The sequence below is a fragment of the Schistocerca gregaria genome, chromosome 4, assembly GCF_023897955.1.
Source record: "Schistocerca gregaria isolate iqSchGreg1 chromosome 4, iqSchGreg1.2, whole genome shotgun sequence".
In the NCBI taxonomy this organism is placed as follows: domain Eukaryota; kingdom Metazoa; phylum Arthropoda; class Insecta; order Orthoptera; family Acrididae; genus Schistocerca; species Schistocerca gregaria.
In genome coordinates, this window is record NC_064923.1 from 657,949,658 (window position 1) to 657,976,997 (window position 27,340).

Below are 27,340 nucleotides of genomic sequence, written 5' to 3' on the forward strand. Positions count from 1 at the left end.
AGGTTTCATTAAAGCTTCGGCGTCATGGATTTAAATTATATAGTATCAGGAGGGGGCAAGCGTTGAAATTTCGTCTCATTAGAAACTCTACGAAGTATGACTGACTGCAAGTGTTAGTTCGCACTTCGCAGGTAACAAACTTAGCTGTAAAAAGTCCCTTTTTTTCCCTCTTTCTTCTCTCACGAACTGCTTGCAAGACTTTCTTTGGTAATTCATAAAGAACAAATGGCGCGACAAATACATTGATCTGTGCTGCAATCGTAGAGTATGCCCTTTTGTATGGCAAATATTGACAGAACGTACATTTACAGATCTGTGGCGCAAATATTCTTAAAAGAAATTAGTAGCTTCAGTATGATAGAATCTGCATCGAAGTGTCGCTAAGCCAATCACGTGCCTTCTATCAAAACTTTTTGTTTCAAGATGGCGGGTGAGTGCTGTGTACTCGAATGGAATGATTTCTAACTTTTGTGGTTTACAATGAGGCATTTACCCACTCTGTGCGTTTCAGATGTCTCGTCGTATTTGCAAGATGAAGACGAAGAAAATCCAGATGAAGGTATGATTGATTATTTAAGTTCCCTTTCCTTTTAAATGTAAAGTGTAACAAATTGATGTAAAGAAAGACAGCGCTGTTCTGTAAATGTTGGTGTGTTGTGTGTCATTGTCTAGCCGTGTGTCAGCTAGGTTATGGAAGTTTCAGTGTTTCCAATTTCATAACATGTCATCGGCTATGTTAGAAGTATTATGTAGTATTACACGTGTGGTGTTTGTGTCTTTCAGTTGTAGCAACGATAGGTGCGAGTTTGCTTGTGAATTTTGTTGTACTAAGATTCGCTGCATAATTATACATTGAATGATCGCCGTTAAGACGACATTGTATTGGAAATAAGTGTCTTACATGACGATTACTAAATCATTTGCTTTATGTCGTTGTAAATACTTGTTATCTTTAGCAATAATATTCCGTGACAAAACTGACAAGGATCCAGAAAACAAAGTTTTAACTATGTTGAAGATCCGTAAAATTTAGTGTATCCAGCTATGCAGGCTAGGAAAGTACTGTTGACATGGATCATTGCGGCTAGTTTGCGCGCGTGGTGAACATTATCTAAAAAAAAAAAAAAAAAAAAAAAAAAAATTGTTACATAGAGCTCTGTGATTGAACTGTTAGAAGTGAACAATTCCTGCTGTAAAAGTACATTTATTCCTTCCAATTTCTTAAGACGCGGAAGTTGATGAAGGGCATATTTTAGTTTAAAACATTGTGTACAGAGCGGCTGTAAATCATAAACATTGATGTTAAATGGGATGGCATGTTTACATTTCCTTTTTGGCTATTAACTGCGACAGTATACGTTCACGGGTTGTACTACAAGATGCAACCATCATACTTCATACAATGGGTAACAATGAGCCGGATGTATTTGAAGAATAGTAAAAATGTACATCACATTCGTACTCAGTTCCATTAATGTGTCTTTCCAACATACTTGACATGTTGGACCAGGGATTTCAAATCAAAATATTTCGTTACTATCCTGTAGAATCTGTTTTTCCAGTTAGCTTAGAAATTCCTGTTCTTAAAGTGGCTTATAATATTTTCAAAATTTCCAAATTATCGAAAGAGACAGTTGAAATTAAGTTATCGATAATTGTAGTTTTCTATATTTGATACAAATTGTAGAATGTTATTTCTGTTTTATAGTGATTTACTAGCTTTGATAAAACATTTAAGACCACAGTTTCATTTGCTGTTATCTGGAAGTGTCATCCCTAAATAATCCCAGAATGCACTGTGTGTCTCTTTTTGCTTTTGTCAGTAACCTACAAAACTTTGAATGTACCATGCCTATCATTGCTTTTAGTTGGGCCTACAGGAGTTTACTATTACTTGCTCAAAACTATTACATGTATATAGATTTGTCATTTGGAGACACAAATTAATTTTGTAATACCATTGCTAATTTGAGTAAACAATTTTTTGTCCTGTACTTTGCCAGGTGATTTGTGGTTTTTAAGTTTACACAAAATAAGAGTAACATTTTGGTTAAAGTACATGTGACATTAAAGAAACTATTTGGAGTATAAAGAATTAAGTTGGTCTGAGCTGTCAGTAGGCTGTATTATTTCAGATTGTTTTGTTATGCCTAACAATTGATCTGAAAACATTAATTGCAAAGTTACTGATCATGTGATACAGTTGAAACCAATTTTATGTACACTTTTAATAATACAGGAAAAGTTTTATGTCAGAATTTTTTCAGTTTTTGCCACATGCTAAATATGTTAGGGCATGCTCTAGGGGACATTGCGAAATTTGTAGTTCTAGATCAAAGATTCTGCAACCACTGCTTTAGGGAAAATAGAGTGTAGCTCTGTTTCTTTTGGTCTTGGGGGCACTTATTCACAGATCACTAGGTCGTGTATGGAGAGTCAGTTAAGATATCATTCACATTATGTACAATGTCAGTTGTGCTTCATGTTGTAACAGTTGGTGCTGTGTTGTGCTCCAGAAGGGATTCAATGATTCCTAATAATTAGTTTGAGATAATAAATTGAAGTGAGCAGTGTTCTGTGTACTAACCTCTAATAAATGTGTGTTAATATCCAGGAGAGTTCATGAAGAGTAAAGCAATCAAAATTTTGTCACAGCTGCTACCGCTTTTCACATGGTGTACAGATCTTCAGAGACTCACTACACAGCAAATATCATTCGTTTTAGAGGTCATGGTGGTATTTCATTTGACCAGATATGTTAGTATCCTGTGTTCAATTATATTTCTAGCATGATTTGACACCAGTCTACAATCTGCATTATGATATTCTACTCTCCCACATGAGATCTTGTGGTAACAGAATGATTGTAGTGTAACTCAAGGTCTAGTTGAGTTGACAGTTGGTGGACCCAGCAGTTGTGAATGTGAAATACAGGTTGCCGTAATTAACTGATCAGTAGTGTAGAATGTTGTTGTATGTTCACATCATATTTAAAACACTTTTTCTATAAAATTGAAGATAAATTCAGAAATGTGTATTAGGTAAGGGAGATCAGGACATATTTCAATAGTTTTTCTTATAAACATATTTAATTTTTGCAAATCGAATTACAGGCAGGCGTGGTAAAACAATGGATAGAGCAATAGACTCCACCCCCATTGAGATTCACAGGTATGGGAATTTTTGCTTGTTATATACCCTCCAGGATGACCCCAGTTTCACTAGCCTGCTGCCGAAATTAGTACTAGAGATCTTTCTCTGAGGGTAAAGAGTGGCCGGATCGAGGGATTGGTCATACCACCAGTTCCTAGTGCCTAGGTGGATAGACAGGCTGCACTTTAGTCAGTCATGCTTATAGGTAATAGGCTTATGCCACAGACTTCCTTTAATTAGAATTTTTAATTACTACTATGCGAGCCAACGTTCAAATTTTTGTCACAGCTTCTAGTAATAAACTAAAAGTTAAATTTTGTATTTCAGGCTAAGCTTATTTTTTAGTGAATTGTACTCTACCATGTGGCACTTTTCAATATGATTTCTTTCAGCACTATTCTATTTTCCTTTGCTCTTATTTGCAAAGAAATGACCAATAGTGGTGAAGGTTTCCTAACCTCCGCCATGAACCATGTGGTGGCTTGCAGTGCATTTATGTACTGTTTGCAACACAATTAAAGAATCACTTTTTTGAAAGCCCCATAATAGTCTTCTGTTGCGATTCAATGGCTTAAAGTTGCCTACAATCTTCCTCTGTATGGTACAAAAGTATGGTGTCATGTAAAGTCACCATTGGGCTCGGTGATACTTCAAACAGCAAAGTGTTGGCACATGCTGCGCAAGGAAGCCCAGAGCTCAGAAGCTTACGTGACATGTAAGAGGGTCAATGATGTAACATTGGCACCAAATTTCACCACAATTTTGACCACCATTGATGTCAGACGATGTGAAGGTCATCATATCCCGTCTTATTCACACATCATGCTTTTTTGTGATGCTTCTGCAGTGGAGATCATAATCACAATGCCAAGCATTGAAATCACGTTGTTTTGTTGCAAATGTTACTTAAGCATTTTCAGCCCTACTGTTTCACACCTTACTGTGGGATGATCGTGTGTAACTGCAGCATTGACACATGTGTGAATAAAATGACAAAGGATCCCTCTAAGACCCCCCCCCCCCCCCAGTTTGACGACACCCTCCGTAGCACTAACCCACTACATAGAGTTTTAAAAATGTATGTGTACAGATACAACCTGTGAAATGGTCCTAGATGCTAACAGGCAGGCATCTAGAACAAGATGGGTGTAAACAGATTGCCTGGCTGCAGGTCTCTATTATTATTATTATTATTATTATTATTATTATTATTATTATTTGTTGTTACTCTTACACTACTTTACAGGTTCTCTGTACAGGTATATTTTTAAAATTCCCAATAATGGTGGATGGGTACTGCTGAGGGTTCCAAAATGGGGGAGGGGGGGGGGCTCTTAAAGGATTTCCTTCACTCGTTTATTCATGCAAGCGTCAGTGTCGTGAACCCCCCACCTCTGTTATGACACCACAGCAAGGCATGAAACGAGCTGAAAAGTGCTTAAGCATTATTTGCTGCCTTGGATCACATTCGGATTTTGTTGCATGATTTTGAACTATTTCTAATGTTTCCACTGTACACAAGAGCAAAAATTTCTATTGTCCTGCACTCTGAAGGAGTGTGATCACATTCAGTGGGGATGCAGTCCCACAATGTTCTTAGAGTTGGGTTGAAATGCTTGGGGGGTATCATCGGTGTCAAAGGCTGTTAAGATCATTGTCCTGTTGCTCATTGCACTGTGAACTGCCATTTTCAACCACAAAATGTGTTGGAGTCAACATCCCAAGAAAAGGGGTGGTTTTTTTTATGAACTTGTGCCATCCCATTAGTCTTTACCATGTTGATTTTTGCAGCAGTGTGTCTGAAATGTCTTCCTTGTCACACACAAAAAACAGCAAGATTTCAAACACTGAACATAGAGATTCTGAACTCCATTGCAGACTCATTAAAAGAAGGTGTGAGATGTGGGTAAGTGGTGGTATGATTTACCCACCTTACACATCATGAATTTGTTAGCTCTTGCCTTCTTTTCACAATTCATCACTTTGCTGTTTGAAGCATCGGCAAGCTTGAGGTTTACATTGCTGGGGCCATGCTTTTGCACCATTGCAGGAGGAGGTTGTAGGCACTTTTGTCAAACTTCAGACTTCGGGTGTTGCAATGGGGAAACAGTTACAGGGTTTTTAAAAAGTGATTTTTCGTGTTGTGCAGTGCAGTCCAATGTAGATGAACAGTAAAATACAGCTGTTTTATGTAGAAATGAATTAAGCATATATTTTACTGATGTAATAGGGTTAACACATCTGTGAATACAAAACTTGCAAAATTATTGATAAAAATGTCAATGCAATGATTAAAGTAGAATTTGTCACAATGACTTATTTAGTTATTTGATCGTCTCTTCTTTTTCCTCTACAAATAGAATTTTGTTGCCAACTCCACAGGTTCAAAACATTTGTTATTCTTAAACCACCACCATTATTAAAACCATATTTTTAACAATCACTGTAAGAAGATTCATCCAATACGTTTTTTCAGCCTTGTGCTTTATAACATTTATTTTTCCTGATTTATTTATTTAAACTCACTCTTCACTTCTCAATTTTTTTAATGTCCCCTCCAATTTAACTTTCATTGTGGGAAAGGTATATGTCCTTAAACTGTACTTTAATATTATTTACATTTTATGACCTTCATTGGACCAACTTTATACTAAGAATTTTTGTTTTCTGTCAGCCCAATACTTCATTCTCTCGGATCTCGTCCTTTCATTGGAAATCGCCCTTCCTATTGTCTGTTGATTCTCATTTGCAGTCTGGTTTGTTTGTCTGTGAGTTTCCGGATTTTTGCCAGTTTTGTTTCTTAGGTCTTCCAGAGTAATATGTAGCTCATCCATATCTTCCTTGATTTCTGTAATCCACTTAATGTCGCACTTACTATTCCAAAATTTTTCTATTATTCTCCTGATGATCCTGTTCTCTGTTCCGATTAGATGTCCGAAAAATGAAATATGTTTCTTTCTTGGTTCTATTTCCTTGTAGACTGTTTCATTTGTAGCTACTCTGTCCCATCTTTCTGGTACGATTTGTTGATGCACATTCTGATGATTTTTCTCTCTATTTTGAGTATTTTGTCTATTTGGGCAGTGTTAGTTTTGAAGATTGTTTCAGTCACGTATGTTATTTCTGGTTGAGTGGCTGTTTTGTAGTGTTTTAATTTTGTTTCTGTTGACATCCTCTTTTTATTGTATGTGTTTTTGGTGATACATTGTGCTCTAGTCAATTTGTTTATTCTCTTGTGCGATGTTGGCTTTTCATTGAAGTTATAGGTTATGATTTCTCCTGGATATTTAAATTTATCTACAGTTTTGATTTTTGGTTTCCTATGGCAATTTTGTTTGTGAGTGGTTGGTCAGTTAACATGATGAATGTTTTTTCAAAGGATATTCCAATTTTCTATGCTGTTTCATGTAGTGATATAACTTCTTGTTTGGTTTCTTGAATACTGTTGGACAAGAGAGCAAGGTTGTCAGCAAATCCTAGACAATTTAAACTTATGTTGTCTTTGGGTCTTCCAAGTATGTTTTTTTGGCCCCTCATTATGTATTCTAAAGCACAGTTGAACAGCAGGGATGCCAAGCACTTTCCTTGTCTTAAAACCTGTTTTTATGATGAATGGCTCAGAGGGTTCCCCCCCTGAAATTGACTTTTGATACAGTGTTAGTTAAGGTGAGTTCTATAAATTTGATTAAATTTGTATGAAGCCCGAAATTTCTTAAGATTTTTAATGTTGAAGGTCTATGGATAGTCATATGCTTTTTTAAAGTCCAGAAAGGTTATTACTGGAGGTTTATTTCATTTCTTGTAATATGCTATGGCTAATTTTAAGTGATTTGTTTTGCACAGCTTCTCCAAGGTCTGAAGCCTCGTTGGTATCACCTAATTCCTCCTCTAGTTGCTCTTTGATCCTCTTTTATAGGATTCTGGAGAAAATCTTTTATGTACAGTCAAAGAGAGAGATACCTTTAATTATCTGGGTTGCTTTTATCTCCTTTTTTGTGGAGTGAGTGGATTATGGCTGTGGTCCAATGTTACAGAAACTTTTTCTGTTATCCTGATTTTTGTTAGGGCTATGTGTAAAGATTTTGAACTATATCGCTGGCATATTTCCACATTTCTGCAAAAACTTGGTCTTCTCCACATGCCTTATAATTTTTCATCTCTCTGAGTACCGTTTCCACATCTTGGGTTGTTGGAGGATTTATGAGATCATGTGGAGTCCTGATGGGTGTGTCTGTATTAATTGTTGAAAGTTCCTGGGATTCGTCACAATTCAAAAGTTTACTAAATGCTTTTGCTATGATTTCGGCATTTTCCTGGTCATTATGTTCCATTTTTCCATCTTCCCTTTTCAGCATTAACATGGCAGGGGCAAATTTTTGTAATTGTCTTCCAAACATTTTGTAAAAGCCTCTGGAATTGGTTTTGTGGTAATTTTCTTATGTTGATTCGATTACATCTTTCTGTGATTCTCTTGGTTTGCCTGATAATTAGTGTGAACTGTTTACTGATATTTTTGAGGTTGGTTGCATTTTCTTGTTTTCTGTGTTTTAAATGTTAACCATGCATCATGTCTTTCTTCATGAATTGTCACATTCTGGGTTCCACCAGCCATGTCTTTCATATGGGTTCAATGGGGCTAAATTTTCTGCTTGTTGCCTGAGAATTTGAACCAGTTCTTCTAAATTAGGACTGTTTTATGTTTTGTATGACTTCTCTATATTTATCACTTCTAATTAATTGGTGGGGATCAAAATCCCTCTTTCGTTTATTGCACTGTAGTTTCTTTTTTTAGTGGTGTGAACTTAATTTTGATTTTGACAATGTAATGATCTGAACTTGTATCTACCCCTCTTAATACTTTAACATTGTAGAGTTCTCTGTGTAAGAATTTGTACATAAATACGTGATCCAGCTGCCATTCTCCTTTTCTGCAATCAGGATGTTTCCAAGTTTTAAGTTTGTTTGGCCTACATTGTGGACTTTGAGATCAGTTTGTGTTCCCTACAGAGTTCAACAAGTTTTTGGCCATTCTTATTTGTTTGTTTACGTGGAGCCCATTTTCCAATGATATCCTGGTATTTCTGTTGCCTTCAGAGTTGGGAATTGAAGTCCACTAACAGGCTCTTAACATTGTTAATATTTACTTGGTTTATTGCTTGGTCTAGGAGATCCCAAAACTTTCCCACATCTTTGCTAGTCTGTTAGAAAATTCTTCTCATTAGTAGGGACACGGGCATTAATGAGGTATAAATTTTGTTGGATGCTTTTAAACTCAAAGTTGCAACTTGAAAATCAATAATTGAATCTACTATTTTCACATAGAATATAAACGCAGTTCTAAAAAAGGGGACGTTATATACTTTATTACAATCATTAATTTTTCTGTTGTACTTGTAAGATTGCAACTCAAAGTAACTGGATTTTCGATAGTTTAGGCCCAGGCTAGTGTTCTGTACAGTGATGTTGCAAGTGTTAGACATGAACTATGATAGACAAAAGGGGGGTGTTAACTGCTGTTTCTACAAACCCAGTAGGAGTCCAGTAGACAGACGATGTGTTGAAGCAAGACACTAAAGAATAGCATCAAATTTTCCTGTTGGTTTACAGTTCTATAATCTCAGAAATAACACATTCAGAAGAAAATGACAACCAGGTTTTTTAATTTCATTTAACCTGTGGTATTAGATTCAAACCTAACCACAGCCTTATCTTGGTTATTGGCCAATTTTCAAGCACTTACCTTAAACTTCCATTTTCATTTTACGTTGTAGTATATTGCTAGTACATGTGGACAGGATACATCTTACTATTGTACAGTAATTGTGTGAATGTGTAATGGCACATTACTGCCCACATGTACCAATGATATATTGCAATGTAGGATGAAGCTGGAAGCTTAATATATGTGCTTGAAAATGAGCAAAGATTGAACTTGGCCTCTCACATAGATGATAAAAACTAATACAGTGTTTGTGGACCACATTCTCATAACACATTGAGGCAGTGGACTCCTAGAAATAAAATTTTAAAATGCACTGCATTACTATTTCTTAGTCAAAGAAAGCAGAATTACTGTCACTTGACTTAATATCCATTGCATTATTGTTTCTTAATCTGACAAATATAGCAAATTATCATATAGATCTGCAGCAGTTCCAAGAGCCATGCCATCTCTTACTACTATAATGGCATTTGCAAAAACTTTCTCACTTCTATTTTTTTTCCACACTATGGTACCTGAGTCTAAAAGAGAATAACTTACTTGCCCCTATTGTTCAATGTAGTAATATATTATTACCAAAATAAATTGTTTAGTTGGGCTAGGGCTGTATTTCAACCATGCTGAAGCCTCCAATGAAGAGTTTGTTGAAATCTGTTCATCGGCAGACATTAAGGATAAAGCAGTGTTACTACTTTTAGAAATTGTTGAAAGTGAGTTGTGGCATATTTAGATACAGTATCTCTAAATTAGTGAATAGTCCAAATTTTCAAAAGTTGTGACATAATTGTGAATGTAAAACAGTGATCCAGGTACTGTCAAATGTTTTTTATTCCAGTCTTTGATCACGGTATAAAGTCCTTCGATGATAATTGGTTTCAGTCAGTAATGATTATCTGCAGAGGTAGAATATAAAAAATATGCATCTAGTGGGCAGTCTATCTTTGAAAACAATACATTATTTCCTCTCACAATATACTCTGATACAAACTGGGAATGTACAGATAAAATAAGGTAAAATGTACCAGTTCTACACCATGTCCTAATGTGAAAAGCCGTCATGGCATCATCAAAACATAAACACACACTCAGCAGAGCATTGTCACGTAGAGTTAAAATATGGTGTAAAATAGGCCGCATCACCCAGTCATTTTGCAACTGGCATTACTTTACAAAAAATACTGAAGTGCAGTAGCTATCAGAAATATGTATGCCTGTACGCTTCATAGATATTGCTTGTGTGGGCTTAGATGTATTCTTCATTTACATAAGACCCATAATATGATGAAAATACAGTAGGTAAAATACATACAGCAGACTTTTAAATTTTGATAATTACTATAGAGACAAATTGTAATAAAAGAAGACGAATACAGTAACATTATTTAAAGGAAATGTGTAAAGGTAATAGGTTTTGACACTTTCTCGATGAATTTATGGTCAGAAATAAAATATACGTAATACACTGCCTATAGCAACCTATAAATTACCTATGAAAGATAAAATGACAAAATAACTGTATGGAACAAGACAGATCAATGATCAGCACCTTCTGTTGGCTTGGCCACCAGGATGTTACGTAGGCGTGTAGCAGTCATAAGAATTTTAACCACTAGAGGGCTTTTCGTACATCATGATACATCTCCCACAGAAAACATTTATACAACGTATTAAGTCAATAAATAAGATTATATAGTCTAACCATAAAAGCCATGAATAGATAGGGTATAATCAGTTGCAGGACTAGAGGGACAAGTGTATGGAAGGAAGGCAAATGCATACTGTTCTCGGCATAAATAAGCAACAAGGCTATATATAAGTGTGGCATTAAGTAGTTATTGTAATATGTTATCAGATAAAGCAGAGTAGGTCTTAGGCACAAAATCACTCAATCCATTGAGTACCCCTGTGGGCTCATGCTTTCTGCAAAGGGTTGTGCTCTCGATTTGTTAGAGGAGTTGGAGATTTATATGGCCAAAAAGCATGAGCTCACTAGAGTACTCGTGGACAGAGCGATTTTGTGCCTAACGCTTACTTTGCTCTATTTGATAACATGTTACTCAATGCCTCACTTATTTATATCTAGCCTTCTTGCTTATTTATGTCAAGAACAGTTTGCATTTGCCCTACTTCAATACATTTGTCCCTCTAATCCTGTAACTAATAACACCCTGTCTATTCATGGATTTTATGGTCAGACTATATTACCTTATTTTTTGACTGTTAATATGTTGCATAAACTTTCTCTGTGGTAGACATAAAACGTATGAAAAGCCCTCTAGCAGTTAAGTTCTCATGACCACCGCTATTTGCCTACGTAACGTCCTGGTGGCTGAGCCAAAAGAATGCGCTTATCATTGATTTGTCTTTCGTTCCATACAGTTATTTTGTCATATAGACATTTTATCTTTCATAGGTAATTTAGTGGAGAAGTATCTGTTGAGAGGCCAGACAAACCTGTGGTTCCTAAAGAGGGCAGGAGCCTTTTCAGTAGTTACAGGGCAACAGTGTGGATGATTGGCTAATCTGGCCTTGCAACATTAGCCAAAGCGGCCTAGCTGTGCTGGTACTGCGATCAGCTGAAAGCAAGGGGAAACTACAGCCGCAATCTTTCCCGAGGGCATGCAGCTTTACTCTATGGTTAAATGATGATGGCGTCCTCTTGGGTGATATAGTCCCCCCACTCGGCTCTCTGGTCGGGGACTACTCAGGAGGACATTGTTATCAGTACAAGGAAAGCTGGCGTTCTACAGATTGGAGCATGGAAAGCCCGATCTCTTAATTGGGCAAGTAGGTTAGAAAATCTAAAAAGGGAAATGGATATAGTGGGAATTAGTGAAGTTCACTGACAGGAGAAAAAAGTCTACTGGTTAGGTGGAAATTTGGGTTATAAGTACAAAATAAATAGGGCCAGTGTAGAAGCCGGTTTAATAATGAATAAAAATAGCAGTGCAGGTAAGCTACTATGGACAGCATAGTGAACACTTTATTGTAGCCAAGATAGACACAAAGCCCACACATACCACAATAGTAAAAGTTTATATGCAAACTACCTCTGCAGAATAAGAAGAGATTGAAGAAATGTGTGGTGAGATGAAAGAAATCATGCAGATAGTGAAGGGAGATGAAAATTTAAGTCATGGGGGACTGGAATTCGATAGAGGAAGAGAAGGAAAAGTAGTAGGTGAATACGGAACATGGGTGAGGAATGAAAGAAGAAACCGTCTGGTAGAATTTTGTACAGAGCACAACTTAATCATAGCTAACACCTGGTGTAAGATTCATGAAAGAAGGTTGTAGATGTGGAAGAGGCCTGGAGACACTGGAAGGTTTCAGATAGATTATATAACGGCAAGGCAGAGATTTAGGAACCAGATTTTAAATTGTAAGACATTTCCAGGGGCAGATGTGGACTCTGACCACAATTTATTGGTTATGAACTGAGATTAAAACTGAAGAAACTGAAAAAAGGTAGAAATTGAAAGGACCAGAGTTTGAGAGAGCATTAGGTAACAGTTGACAAGAATGGGGCAAAGAAATACAGTAAGAGAAGAATGGGTTGAGAGATGAAATAATGAAGGCAGCAGAGGATCAAGCAGGTAAAAAGATGAGGGCTAGTAGAAATTCTTCTGTATCAGAAGAGATATTCAATTTCATTGACGAAAGGAGGAAATAAAAAATGTGTTTAATGAAGCCGGCGAAAAGGAATACAAATGTCTCAAAATGAGATCGACAGGAAGTGCAAAATGGCTAAGTGGGGATGGCTAGAGGACAAATGTAAGGATGTGGAGGCATATATCATGAGGGGTAAGATAGATACTGCCTAGAGGAAAATTAGAGAAAACTTCGGAGAAAAGAGCCACATGTATGAATATCAAAAGCTCAGATGAAAAACCAGTTCTGAGCAAAGAAGGGAAAGCAGAAAGGTGGAAGGAGTATATAGAGGGTCTATACAAGGGCGATGTACTTGAGGACAATATTATGGAAATGGAAGAGAATGTAGGTGAAGATAAAATAGGAGGTATGGTACTGCATGAAGAGTTTGACAGAGCACTGAAAGACCCAAGTCAAAACAAGGCCCCGAGAGTAGACAACATCCCATTAGAACTAATGAGCTTTGGGAGAGCCAGGCCTAACAAAACTCTACCATCTAGTGAGCAAGATGCATGAGACAGGTGAAATACCCTCAGACTTCAAGAGGAATATAATTATTCCAATCCCAAAGAAAGCAGGTGCTGAGAGGTGTGAAAGTTACCAAACTATCAATGTAATAAGTCACGGCTGCAAAATACTGACACGAGTTTTGTACAGATGAATGGAAAAACTGTTAGAAACCAACCTCTGGTAAGTTCAGTTTGGATTCTGTCGAAATGTTAGAACATGTGAGGTAATACTGACCTGACGACTTACATTAGAAGATAGGTTAGTGAAAGGCAAACCTGTGTTTCTAGCTTTGGTAGACATAGAGAAAGCTTTTGATAATGTTGACTGGAATACTTTCTTTCATATTCTGAAGGTGGCAGGGATAAAATACAGGGAGTGAAAGGCTATTTACAATTTGTACAGAAACCGGATAAGTCCAGGGGTATGAAAGGGAAGCAGTGGTGGGGAAGGGAGTGAGACAGGGCTGTAGTCTCTCCCCAATGTTATTCAATCTGTATATTGAGCAAGCAGTGAAGGAAACAAAAGAAAAATTTGGAGTAGGAATTAAAACCCATGGAGAAGAAATAAAAACTTTGAGGTTTGCCGATGACATTGCAATTGTCAGACAGCAGTGAAGGACCTGGAGGAGCAGTTTAACGGAATGGACATTGTCTTGAAAGGAGGATATAAGATGAACATCAACAAAAGCAAAATGAAAATAATTGAGTGTAGTCAAATTAAATCAGGTGATGCTAAGGGAATTAGATTAGGAAATGACACACTTAAAGTAGTAAAGGAATTTTGATATTTGGGGAGCAAAATAACTGATGATGGTCGAAGTAGAGAGGATATAAAATGTAGACTGGCAATGGCAAGGAAATTGTTTGTGAAGAATAGAAATTTGTTAGTATCGAGTTCAGATTTGTGTTAGGAAGCCGTTTCTGAAAGTGTGTGGAGTGTAGCCATGTAGGGAAGTGAAACATGGATGATGAATAATTTAGATAAGAAGAAAATAGAAGCTTTTGAAATGTGGTGCTAGAAAAGAATGGTGAAAATTAGATGGGTGGATCACGTAAGTAATGAGGAGGTGCTGGATAGAATTGCGGAGAGGAGGAATTTGTGGTACAACTTGATTAGAAGAAGGGATTGGTTTATAAGACATGTCCTGAGGCATCAGGGGATGACCAGTATAATATTGGAGAGCAGCATGGAGGGCAAAAATCATAGAGGAAGACCAAGAGATGAATACACTAAGCAAATTCAGAAGGAAGTAGGTTTTAGTAGTTACTTCCAGATGAAGCTGCTTGCACAGGATATAGTAGTATGGAGAGCTGCATCAAACCAGTCTCTGGACTAAAGACCGCAACAGGTAATTTATATGTTGCTTTAGGCAGTGTGTTACGTATATTTCATTTTTTACTCTAAATTCAGCAAAAAAGTGTCAAAACCTATTTCCTTTATACATATACTTTAAATAATTTTATGTTATTGTATTCATATTTTATTTTATTACAATTGGTTTGTATAGTAATTATCAAAATTTAATAGTCTGCTATATGTATTTTACCTACTGTATTTTCATCATATTACGTGTGTTATGTAATGAAAAATGTGTCTAAGCCCACACTAGCGACTTCTATGAAGTGCATAAGCTAACGTATTTTTGGTAGCTACTGTTCTTCGGTATGTTTTGTACAGTAAGGCCAGTTGCAAAATGACTGTGTGGATGATGTGACTTATTTTACATCATATTTTAGTTCTGTGTGACAATGCTTTACTGAGGATGTTTTTATGTTTTAACGATGCCATTATGTCATTATCATATTAGGACATGGTGCAGAACAGGTAAGTTTTACCAAAAGGTAATACCAATTTGTATCAGAGTATATTGTGATAGGAAATACTGTTGTTTTGAAAGATGCACTGCCCACTATATATATATATATATATATATATATATATATATATATATATATATATATATATATATATATATAATAATATTTTTTTTTCCTCCCTTCTTCCTGGAGATGGTCACTACAGACTGAAACCGATCATCATTGAAGGACTTCATATTATGATCAAAGACTGGAATAAAAACATTTGAATCTAAATTTTGTTTCCCTCAGATAATGCAAATGCGAGTGTTCTCTTTGCACACAACAAAATAGTATTTAATGTATGGAAATTTTATTACAGATAATGAGGAATCCATTGCAAGGTGTTACTTTGGAAAGGGTGTGAGGACACTACATACTGCTTTAACAGTTGCTATTGCTGTTAATGAGTATGCCACCCAGTAGAAACTTTCCTCACTGGAGCTTAGATTCATAATTGCTTTGAAATTAGCCTTTGTGGACTCTTCTGTCTAGATATAAAGTTTCTGAAATAATTTCTCTCTTCTTTTGCCACTGCTATTGTAAGACATACAATGTGTGAATGATGTTGGCTAGTCTTTAGTTTCAAACTAAATAATCCTGTTTGTGACTTGACTTCAAAGGGACACTCTCTGCATCATGCATTTACACGCAGTGTAGAAAAGTAGCTACCTACTCCACCTTTCTATCAATTACTAAAAACTTGGTATAATTGTCACTTTGTGGCAGGCCCTCCTGGATATTGATTTGTTTAATACTGTGAACTTCTCTAATTGATGCCACTGAAATGTCACTGTCATCTGGGAATGATTCTCCTACTTTTAGATTCTTTTTGTTAATAGGGGTTTTGCTCTAACATCACTGGAAGCTTTTGGCATGGTATTAAATGCTGTAGCTTGGTGAATTTGTCCATACCAGTGACTTAATTATAGTTTGATTTTGTTGTTTGTAGTTTGTTACCTAGGTTATATTTTGCTTGATTGGTGGGAAGGTTGTTAAGGGAGCTGATTCTAATTAGCTGTAAAGGAGTAGCAAAGTAATTGTGAAAAGCTTATGGTTAGTATGTGTTATGGCACAACCAAGTAACTGTATTAATCAGTATACTTTATAATGCGTTAACGGCCAAATTTCTTTGTCTTAAATCTACATTTATTTCTGGGATTCCTGATGGACATAGACAGGGAAAAGGAATTTAAAATTAAAAAAAAAAATGATATAACCTTGCAATAAGTACTACATTTTAGTAAATCCCCAAATGGGGATCATGGCATATGCCACATTCTTTTTGCAATTTCTTTTATTTCTTGTGACAGGTGACAAAGAATTCAGTATGGAGACCCACATTGCACACACAACACTCTTTCCTTGCATTTTACTTTCAAAATCCACATTTTCTTTCTTTCATCAATGTTGTGCATTCAGTCACATGCCTGGCTTGCAGTCCAGAGTTAGTGGAACATGTCTGATCTCACTAGTTTCCCATGATTGAATTTAGGAAATGTTTTGCTTATCAGTGCTCAGGCTGTCAGAAGAGAGAGATCTACATTCTTATTCAGCTCATCACTTACTGGAAGACTTTGGAACAGGGTGTCACATTGTCAGCTGGATTTCTGTTGAGATGTGTGTTGTCATTGGAGACTTCCTTATGTCATGTGGCTCATACATTGTCGTACACACCTTGTCAGTCCTCATTCTCATTCCAAGAGAACCATTCCTGTGGGAGAACATATTATCCAGTGAAGAGTAGAATACCTAAGAACTTTCATATCCATTCATTCGATCAAAGCTGTGATTCTTGTTCTGTGTGGTATATTGGATACTTTCACTGACAGTAGAGTTCAGTACTTGGTCATCAAAATTTCTTCAAAGCAATCAACTGCAGACTTTCCTTTCCCTGCCTCTACCAAATGGTGTTACTGCTGTTCAGTTTCTGCTAGATCGGGTAGGTTGTACTGCGAGTTGCATCTTAAGTTGTGCAATTAGTAGTGCAGGGAGCTCAACAGTGTCAGTGTCTCATTCACGTCATCCTCATCAGAAGCAGCCTTGAAAATGGGTAATTGACAAGATCTTAAATTTCCCTTATAAAGTTCTTTATAGTGGCTCCTTGTGTCTAGGGGGAAAAGAAAAACAATGTTTTAAGTGGAACCTGCTGTGAGCCACAAATGGAAAGCACTCATGGGAAAGTAAAATAACCCTTGAGAAATAAACAGATGGTGAAAGGTTCAACATGCCAGTGCAAAGAACATGCCAGTAGAAAGGTGCTGTAAGTTATTTGCATAATAACTCTTGGAACTCTGAAAAACTTGGCTTCTTCACGCAAATAATTACTGTTCACTCATTTCAACAACTAACAATCAGTGCACAAGTTTGACAAAGTTCTAGACAATAATTGAAAATAGTAATAATTGCTGTCAACATAATTAAAAGTATGAAAGTTTTGTTACAAAGACATCCCCAAATGGGGATCATGACAGATTACATCAAAAGAAATAGCAATATTTGTGACTATTCAGGCATTACATTATGAAGTTTTGATACACGTAATTGTCTTCTGTTCTAAGGCACACATTTCATATCTACAGCTGAATCAGGTATAAGGGTGTATTTCTCTTTTCAGTACTGTGGAATATGGTTTTGCAAAAAAGTTTCAACAAATGGAACACCCAAAAAGCTTTCTTTGCTAATTTAAGAAGACATATAATGACATGCCTATGGTGTGTGATTGTATAGGGAAATAAATTTTCACCTACGGTTATTAAGATAGATTACTGCTTAGTATGCTCATTGTCACCTTGTAACATTAGTGTACTGAATTCAGTGGATGTCGTTGAAAAAGGTTTTCCTTTCTCAACTTTTGTGCGTAATGGAATAGCAAAAAAATAAATGTAGTCCCTAAGGTTAATCTCGAAGCTTGTTTGTAAGTAGGGAAAACAGACACTCTGAATATTAGTGGAAATTTCAACATAACAAAAGCAGTAATTGTTGGAGGCTTAAAATCATACTTCAAACTAGAAGTTAAATCTATTTATGCGGCATTCTCAGATGTGCTGCAGATGAGTAGTTGACGTTGGTACTCACACTGGAAGTGCAATGAGTTGTCAGTGAAATGAAAATTCACTCAATGTTTTAACTCAACAAATAATTACTTATGGACTGCATTTCAGAGTTATTTGGGAAGGTTACAGTAATGATATAATTGAAGAGGACACAAGTGCTCAATTTTTTAATGTAACATTAAAGTAATTATGTAAAATGCAATGTAGGTTGAAGCTATAAATTCTGCAAGCAATTTGAAGGAGGTGGAAGTATCTTATTAAAGCCATATCTTAGTCCATAGGCCATTTAGTTCAGTAGTATCGGACATGTCTGAAACAATACAAACACATTGGACGCATATAAAACTTAAACAAAATAGGATGGGATAAGGGGAGAGATGTTGGTTTCCAACATAGTGTATATTACTGTCAAGTGTGCATGTGCCTTCGTGCGCATGCATGAGACAGTGGGAGGCAAACTTAAGTTAGCCTGAAGAAATTGTTTATTGAGGTATGTATTTAAATATGTTTTCAATGACACACAAAATTTCGTGTCTAGGTCAGAGCATTGCAACAATGTTCTGAATAACAAAAGTTTCAGTTACAATAAATATCTAAGATTGTTTAGTTTCTCCACAGTTAAAATTTAAGTTTTCCAGTTGAAACAGGAAATATTTATGTATTTATCCAGTTTTAATTTCCATATTTTTTCACTTGCATATCATTGCACAAATTAAAAATAATTGTCCAACCTGCCAAAACATAAGCCCATTTCCAGAAGAGCTAAAAAAAGTATGCTCAGATCCCAATAATTGACCCTTGCATGTGTTTGGACCCACTATTTGCACATGATTAGTGTTCCCGTTTTTCATTTGATATGACAATTTTCCGTTATTTGTAATCCATTTAGCTGCCTGTTTAATGATAGTGCTTACTAACTATTGAGATCATTTTGATATGTTAATATAACTGAAAACTAAAAAAATAAATAATTTATGGAATGAGTTTCAGGAAAATTGTGTTAAGTTTCAATAATATACTAAGAATAGGGGGCTGTAGGAAGCTGTCGGAAGAAATTCAAGGCATAATGGTACATGAATTTAATTTATTTGCCTGATTAAGGAGCGGTATTGATTAAAACACTTAAATTAAGTATTGAAAAAGTTTCATTCTGAATTAAGAATTGATAGTATCAGATAGTGGCACTAGGACTCCCTAAAGTCTAATGATATTTTGATGACTGAGATGTTTGTGACCTTCATATGAAGATACATCAAGACAAACATTGAATGTAATCATGTTGTGGTGACAGGCTTTTGTACTTTTCAAGTGAAGTGTAGCAAAATTCAGGTCATTCCATCATTGCAGTGCTTGAGAGCTCAGCAATATGTGTACACCAGAAATCAGTAAGGAAGCAAATACGGAGTTGTGTTTTTAAGGGAAAGAGCTTCTGCTGTATTAAGTTTTTAGAGTGCACATGGTTGAACAAAATGGTAAAGTCTTGTAACATGGTTATTTATATACTTTTTCTTGTATATAGACGTAGTATATCTGCAGTTAGGGGTATTTGTGTGTGAAGTTTGTAGATGTGCGTAGTAATGCTTAAAAGTACTTTGACTGTAAATTCGTCACAAGCTTAATGCTTTTCCATAAGTGCCATATTCCTGCTTGTTAACTGTTTGTGGTTTAGATCTGTATTTTAGCATACTGTTCTAAAAAATACATGGAGCATGTTTTTAATATCTACTACTTTACCAGTTGTCGTGAATCTGGTAAATGTTTGTGTGAAAAGATGTGTGAATAATGAAGAGCTGGTTACAGTGTGGGTAACTGATTTGCAATTTGTGATTCTTGATCTGGGCTGATGTCAGATAGTTTAATGTCTGATACTGGTTGCTGTATTTTAAAACTTTGTATCGACATTCTTATTTATGAATCATTTAGCTCAGTGTTGGGTAGCAGCAAGTATAACTTTTCAAAATATACACTTGAACCAGAAATCATTCGGAAGATGTTGGTGATGGGCTTACAACCTCAGCCACATATCTGCTGCCCACCGCCAAAAGCCTACTAAGCTGTCCCCTCAACCAAAGCAACCAACTCCTCCTATTACTAAGGAAAAAAATCCTCAAAAAGTAGTTCAAAGTCAAAGTGACATTTAAACCTTCAAATCAATGATCTCTCTATCTCTCTCTCTCTCTCTCTCTCTCTCTCTCTCTCTCTCTCTCTCTCTCTCTCTCTCTCTGATTAGGACTTTACTTTTAAGCATATGGATTTCCACTTGGAGGAACCGGAGAACTGGGCACTTGGCTAATGTTCCTCCTGACATCCTGAGTTAATCACCACCTCAGAGAGAGAAAGACAAGATCAACCTTCACCACTGTGAATTTGGTGACATATCATTTGGCTTCAATAGGACTGAAAATCTGGCATCACCCCAGTTATTGGCATTTAGTGAAGTGGCCCAGCCCAACTTTGAACAGCTGTTGAGGAATTGACTCCATGTGACAACGCCATTTGGGATACATGCTACTGACTTGTTGCAAGGATCTGGATCCATCAGACATCTGAATACACAGCCAGGGGTGGAACGTGATGGTGCCTTGGTGTCTTCAGAGGCCCAGAGTGATTTTAAGCTTGGCACGGTACAAGAAAACTTTTACTCGAAATTACATTTTGACAACTTCTTTCTTCCATTTTAAGTGTACCAGTTTTATCATTGTTTATACAGATGGATCCCAACAAAATCAGCAAGAGTATGTACTCGGCCATTTCGCTGTTTATGTTGTTAGGGTTTCCAAAGTGCATTTTCCAGAATAATTTAAAAATTATGATGTGGGTCTCTTCCAGAATAATCCACAAATTATGATGCGGAGTTATGTGGAATCATGATGGCACTGGGAAGGATTCATAATGATCATTGTACAAGTTTCTTGTCTGTTCAGACTTGCTTAGTGCACTACAAGCACTTCACCAAATGCATCCGGTAGACCATTTAAGATCGACTCCTTACAGTGGTTACAACACTGTGGCAAGGTGGTGATCTTTAACTGAGCATCTGGCCACATCGGGATACAGGGAAACGACGTGGCTGAGGAAGCAAGTCTGGATAGTGCTGTCAATCAGTCTCTCATCCTATTGCACACCATCTTATTTTCTGACTGACGCATCCTGTCAGTGGGAGAGTGGTTGGTGACAGAAAAGCAACTGTAGTTGCTCAAATCACACAGTCGTGGTGATCTCATGTTAGCCTCACCACTGGAAGTAAGTTCAGGTTACCAGGCTGCGAATTGGACATAGCCCTTTAACACGATTTTCTCCTGTGGCGGGAGGATCCATCACTTTGTGAGGTTTGTGGTGTGCCCCTTTCAGTTCGGAACATTTTAGCTGTGTATGTTTTTTATATCAGGGCAGGCCTCAGTCTTGATGGAGATTGCCCACCATCACCGATACTGATACCCATTTTAAAAGTGATGGAATTTTGTGAACCGAAGTCCTCATCCCTAAATTGGTGTTGAAGGGAGGCATACTTTAATATAGTTATAAACTGCTGTGCATATGGGGACATTGCATCTGTGGTGACAAGCAGTCCCCCTTGAAATATACCAAAGGTCTCACTGAGGCCCTCCAAACCTTGTACAGAAACAGATATCCCATGTCTTGATCTGTGCAATCATCCCCAACTTCCAAAGTCCCACCATCCAGCCACAGAGGAGCATTTGCCTCATGGTCATGTGAAGATGGTTTCATTGTCTAGATTGATACAGACGTCCCAGAAACATACAGTTCTGTTGCATTCTTCTTGGTTTACCTATTAGCCACAACGCGTAGGTATGATCGCCGGCTAGAGCTGATGCCACTGCAAGGCAGTCTTCAATTTTGTGTTTCACTATATTACTTAAATGTTCAAATGACACTACATGTAATCAAGTTGGCAGTCCACTTCTGTTGTAAAGTAGGTGTGTGCATGGTCTAAGCTCAAAGTGACCATTCTAGACATGTTGACATACTGACGAGCTTCATTTTTCCTTTCACGTTTGAAGATGCAGCTCACTCTAGTGAACTGTCAGAGAAACAAAGTTTACTTTTACCTCCAGTACGTAGCTGGCCAACATAGCACACTATACATTTTGAGCAGTTCACATATGGAGCGGCACAAGTCACTGGACAGGTGGTTAAAAGAACACAAAAGTAACAGCAAGGCATAGTACAGTGGGAAGTTTTAACTTGTTATTACCGAATGGTGATAATTACCCCTTGTCAAATTGGTATGCAATGAAATGGCAGACAAAACAAATAGTAATCAAACTAGTGAATAGTTGAAAGCGTGATCTGTGAGACATGTTAACATCTGTAGTTGTCCGTATTGTCTAGATATTAACGAAAGAAGAAAGTATTTTTACATGAAAAACATTTTATAGAAGTGGTGCTACTGCTGTTGTTAATGAATGGAGATGACACTTTTGATAAAAAAAAAAAAAAAAAAAAAAAAAAAAAAAAAAAAAAAAAAAAAAAAAACTGTCTAGACCAGGGGTGGGCACAAATCAGTTCAGTGAGCAGCGCTCCAGCTCAGGCAGGAAAAAGACCAGAGTTCGTGCTGTGGTGGAAGTTAACCTTCTAACTGCTTGCACAGCATGCCGTAACAACTGGAGGAGAGATGTGAATCAAATCAAATGTAAACTTGTGACATTGTTGTGGTGTCTAATCTCTTGTTCTCTTCAGTTTATTAGATTATGGTGCTAAATAAATATGTTAAATTATATTCCTGATAACTAAATACTCCTTTGACTGTTACCCGTAGTCATTAGAATACAGCAGGCCAACATAAAAGTTTGAATATAGCATAACCATTGAACGACAAACTAACTCTAGGCTAAGCACAGAAATGAAGCAATACAAGGATTGGAACATAAATAGTGGCAACTATTTACTCACAACCGATACAAAAGAGTTAAATGTTTGCATCTGTTAGCGTCCTTCAAAGTAGTCACCAGTGATTAGATTAGATTAATACTTCTTCCATAGATCATGAATACGACACTTCGTAATGATGTGGAGCGTGTCAGGTTAATGTAAGATGGCTGTACAAGATATTACATTACACAAAATATTGCATGACACTAATGTTTAAGTTAGTTTTTTTTCCCTCCCTTAATTTATATCTAAAAATTGAGCCAATGAGTAGGAGGAGTTGTCATCTAGAAATTCTTTTATTTTTAAATGTTGGTTGACTATCTGTCAGGCTTTTGATGCTGTTTGGTAGGTGACCAAAGACTTTTGTGGCAGCATAATTTACCCATTTTTGTGCCAAAGTCACATTTAACCCTGCATAGTGAAGATCATCCTTTCTCCTGGTGTTATAGCTATGCACACTGCTATTACTTTTGAACTGGGATGGATTATTAACAACAAATTTCATAAGTGACTATATATACTGTGAGGATCCCTAGATCCTTAAATAGATGTCTCCAGGATGACTGTAGGTGGGCTCCAGCAATTATTCTGATTACACATTTTTGAGCAATGAATACTTTTCTACTCAATGATGAATTACTCCAGAATATGATACCATACGAAAGCAGTGAATGAAAGTAGGCATAGTAAGCTAATTTATTGAGATTCTTATCACAAAAATTTGCAGTGTTGTGTAGAACCCGTTGCCCGCGATATGGAAGGCGTAGTATACCATTAGCAGAGCCTGCTCTGTTGATGGTGCAAATGGAGCAGTCTACTGCCTGTTGAATCTCTGGAACAGTTCTGAAGCGAATGCCATGAAGTGAAGTGTTCCTTCATCATCTGAATCAAATCAGTCACGACGACTTAAGTCAGGGGAATATGGTGGGTGGTACAGAACTTCCTAGTCCCATTGACCGAACAGAGCAGCCACAGGTTGCGCTATATGCTCCCACGCATTGTTGTCCAAAATGATGGATGGGTTGCGCAGAAAGTGTGTCTGCTTCTTTCGCAAAGCTGGTTGCAGGTGATGCTCCAAAAACTAACAGTAACACTGTGCATTGACGGTCTGCCATGGAGAAATGTAATGCATTAGGATAACACCATCACAGTCATACACGAGAATCACCATAACTTTAGACAGCTCCATTTGCACCATCAAGAGAACAGGCTGTGCTAACGGTATACTACGCCTTTCACATTGCTGGCAGTGGGTTCTACACAATGCTGGTGACAGTAACAGGTTCAAACATGTAACTCTTTTGTATCGGTTGTGAATAAATAGTTGCCACTTGTTTAATTCACCATAATCTATGTGTGTTCTTATATATCTGAAATGTCAATCAGCTGATGATGTGGAGGTGTGCATCTCTTTTTGTTGAAGACGACTGGTTATATTTGGTGTGATCAGTCTCGGACTTTTAGTTCACAGAAATACAGCGAGGTGTGTCAGTGGCTCTTCATGGAGATTCATTTTTATGTTGAGCCGAACAGTGACAGCAGTTTGGTAGTCAATTTTTGCATATTTGGGAAACCTGTTTGTGAAAAATGTGATAGCTTTGTTCATGATTCATATTTTGCCTTAAATTCACTATCATGTCGAATTCTGAGCACCTCGCATTGTAGAGCAGATGGAACATGATCAGTTATTATAGTAGTTGAAAAGGGCGCAACAAAGACTTTCAGATCCATCGATATCATCCAGATCTCCAAATTGGATGGAAAATTCCTTCACAAGACTGAAAATGTCTGTAATTGATGTTGCGTTAAACTAGATTTCCGCAGTGATGATTTGGGAAAATTGACTAAATCACCTTTCGATGTCTGACTCTGCCGAAGTTCCAACATTTGCTTGAAAACACAAATACTGTCTACAAAATGAATAAAAAATAAGTTACTTCCTTGCAACTTAAGATTAAATTTATTCATGTGGGATGTGCTGTCGATGAGAAATTCTAACTCATGAATAAAACTATTTCGTCGAACAGATCAAAAAAGGAATTCAACATATTACCTCTACTGAGTCAACGAACTTAACAAAAGTACTCAATATCACCAAATTCACACTGTGTCCTTCAGTAGAGCTTTAAATTTTCTATGGTTCAGTCAATGATGCTTAATAAAATTAACTGTTCAGTACTACGGTCATTATGTTTGCCATTGTGACTTTTTTGCGCACAAGTTTTATCGATGAATCACAGTGCACAGGTATGAACCTCACTTCATGTTGCAGTAGTTTGTTTCTCAGACGACCTATACAGCCTGCTCTACATCAGATTGCACAGTGTGCTCCATCAGTAGCAACTGAAACAACCTTTCCCACAGTAGACTACACCTGCTAAGAACATCTTCCATGCACTACAGTATGTCATTGTCTGTTGTGGTGTCTTTGAAAGAACATAAATGAAGGATTTTCTCCCTTACTACTAAGTTTGTATAAACACCCCTAACAAATATTGCCAGCTGGGCTGTGTCTGATAAATCGATACTCTTATCTAATTCAGTACAAAACACAGACATTAGAAATGATGTCTATTATTCTAAACTCTGCTTACACAAATTCACCATCACAAATTGTTTGGGAAGAATGGGCTATCGGCACAGCTATTCAGTATCTAGCAAGAACAGCTACTTCGGAAGAAGAGGCATCACATTCCTGTGTAAGAAATAAATGAATTTGTCATTTCAAAGGAAAATTTGGTTTATTAGGGACCATAATTATGTTAATTGTATGTAGGCACAACATCATAGTATATATCTCTACTTTAGTTCCTTCCTCACATAGGTTATTAAGAAGAAAGTCTTATTTCACTGTTTACACTTCTATAATAGTTGAAGTGATGTGTTCTGTAATGACATTCCAAATTGTAATTTGTCTACTATTTTACCACATACCAAACATTGTGCTCCTCCTTTGCTGTTGGGGAGCAAGTAACAACATTCCCAACTAGAGCTGAACTACGCAATGCACTGTACCATATCTATATACTATGCCAGGTACATCGCTGTGGTGATGTTTGTGCCTTGAGTGTGCATATCGCCATCTAGGCTTTATAGTAAAGACTATTAGATAGAAATCAGCTGATCTCGGCTCAGCCTGTGCTCATGCAGGTTTCAGATAAGTATGTGAACAGTGTGCTAATATCTTTTTCAAGGAACCAGACCAACGAAAAAAACTATGGTTGTTTTATGTATGGCAATATGAGATGTTTTTGATATTAGGCTAATGACTGGCCTCATCGTTCCTCAGATCTAAGTCCATGTGATTTTGTGTGTGTGTGTGTGTGTGTGTGTGTGTGTGTGTGTGTGTGTGTGTGTGTGTCTAAAAAGGTATATGTGAACAATCCCCTTTCACTAAAACAAAGAAGACTGTACTTGACTTGTGATTTCACGAATGCTGGCAGCTGAAATTTGACAATTGTGTTGAGAAGGTGCGAGGCTGGTCTTGTCACAAATGGAAATCATTTTGAGCGCCTGCTGAAAATAATGGGAAGCTTAATTTAGTTGCGTTGCAACTCTGGGAAAATATGTGGAGCTGTTGTATGCTTGCGTCATAGCAACTACCACTGGTATACAATGTTATCTTCCTATGGTTCTGTGAGTTATTGTTAGATATTTGTATAAAACATATTGAATTCAAAGTTCATAAACATCTTTTGGATTAAGACCGACATCATCCTTAAACAAAATGAGTAGGTCATGTATGTATGAGAAAGGGGGAAAGCACAAAGGTACTTTCTAAAATTATCATCATTGTTGGATAACAAGTTGCTGACATAGAATAAGATGCCATTTTGTTTTTCTTCTGCAGGTCATCTTGTTCTTTCTACTTCTCCCTATTCGTAGGTGAAAATGAATGTCATATTTGTTGTTCTGGACACCTGTTCTGCCATCAAATTATCTTGAGGTTACAAAGTAAATATCCCATATCTAAAATGGTTCACTCTCCCTGTAAATGTGCATTTAGCATTTTTCTGCAGTGAGAGGAGTGATGTCAGTTTAATGTCTAAAGGTACAGATATATTAGTGGTCTTCTCTGAGGTGTTTACATTAAAACAAAAATTTGCAAAAGTAAATTTTAGGAACGTACAGGAGTGTTTCTGCGTTTGTCATGACATAGCAGAGCAAAAGCTTAGATTTTTGGGTGTATTGCTTTGAGTGCCAAGCCTGCACTGTTACATTCTCTTTAATGTGTGTCATGCCCCTAATGTTACATCGTCTTCAAACTTGGAAAGAATGCCATACCTGTAAATTGCAGTCACATAATCTTAGTGTTACTAGCATAAAAACTTTGAGTTAGGGCTCTTACAGTTAAGAGATGGCAGGGTGTTTAGTATGATGGTGTAGCCTGGTTGGCACTCTGTACACTAGCAAGTCATACGTTTATTAGGTTAAGTAGTACAGTTGAATCATCTTGTCGACAGCAGCCCACAGACCAGAATGCTTAGGCATGAATGTTC

General features: G+C 36.9%; 1 protein-coding gene across 2 annotated transcripts in view; it reads left to right on the plus strand.

The window, feature by feature from the left end:
• The first annotated feature begins 203 nt into the window (after nucleotides 1-203).
• The window catches only part of LOC126268024 (serine/threonine-protein phosphatase 4 regulatory subunit 1-like), a 305,079-nt gene continuing 277,942 nt past the window's right edge, over nucleotides 204-27,340 (plus strand). Inside the window, exons 1-2 of one of the 2 annotated variants that reach the window (XM_049973442.1) lie at nucleotides 204-430; nucleotides 512-559. In XM_049973442.1, the coding sequence (XP_049829399.1) occupies nucleotides 424-430; nucleotides 512-559 (55 nt within the window). In that variant the 5' untranslated portion in view covers nucleotides 204-423. Of the gene's footprint in view, nucleotides 560-27,340 lie in introns of both variants that reach the window. The other variant, XM_049973441.1, reaches the window with a different exon arrangement.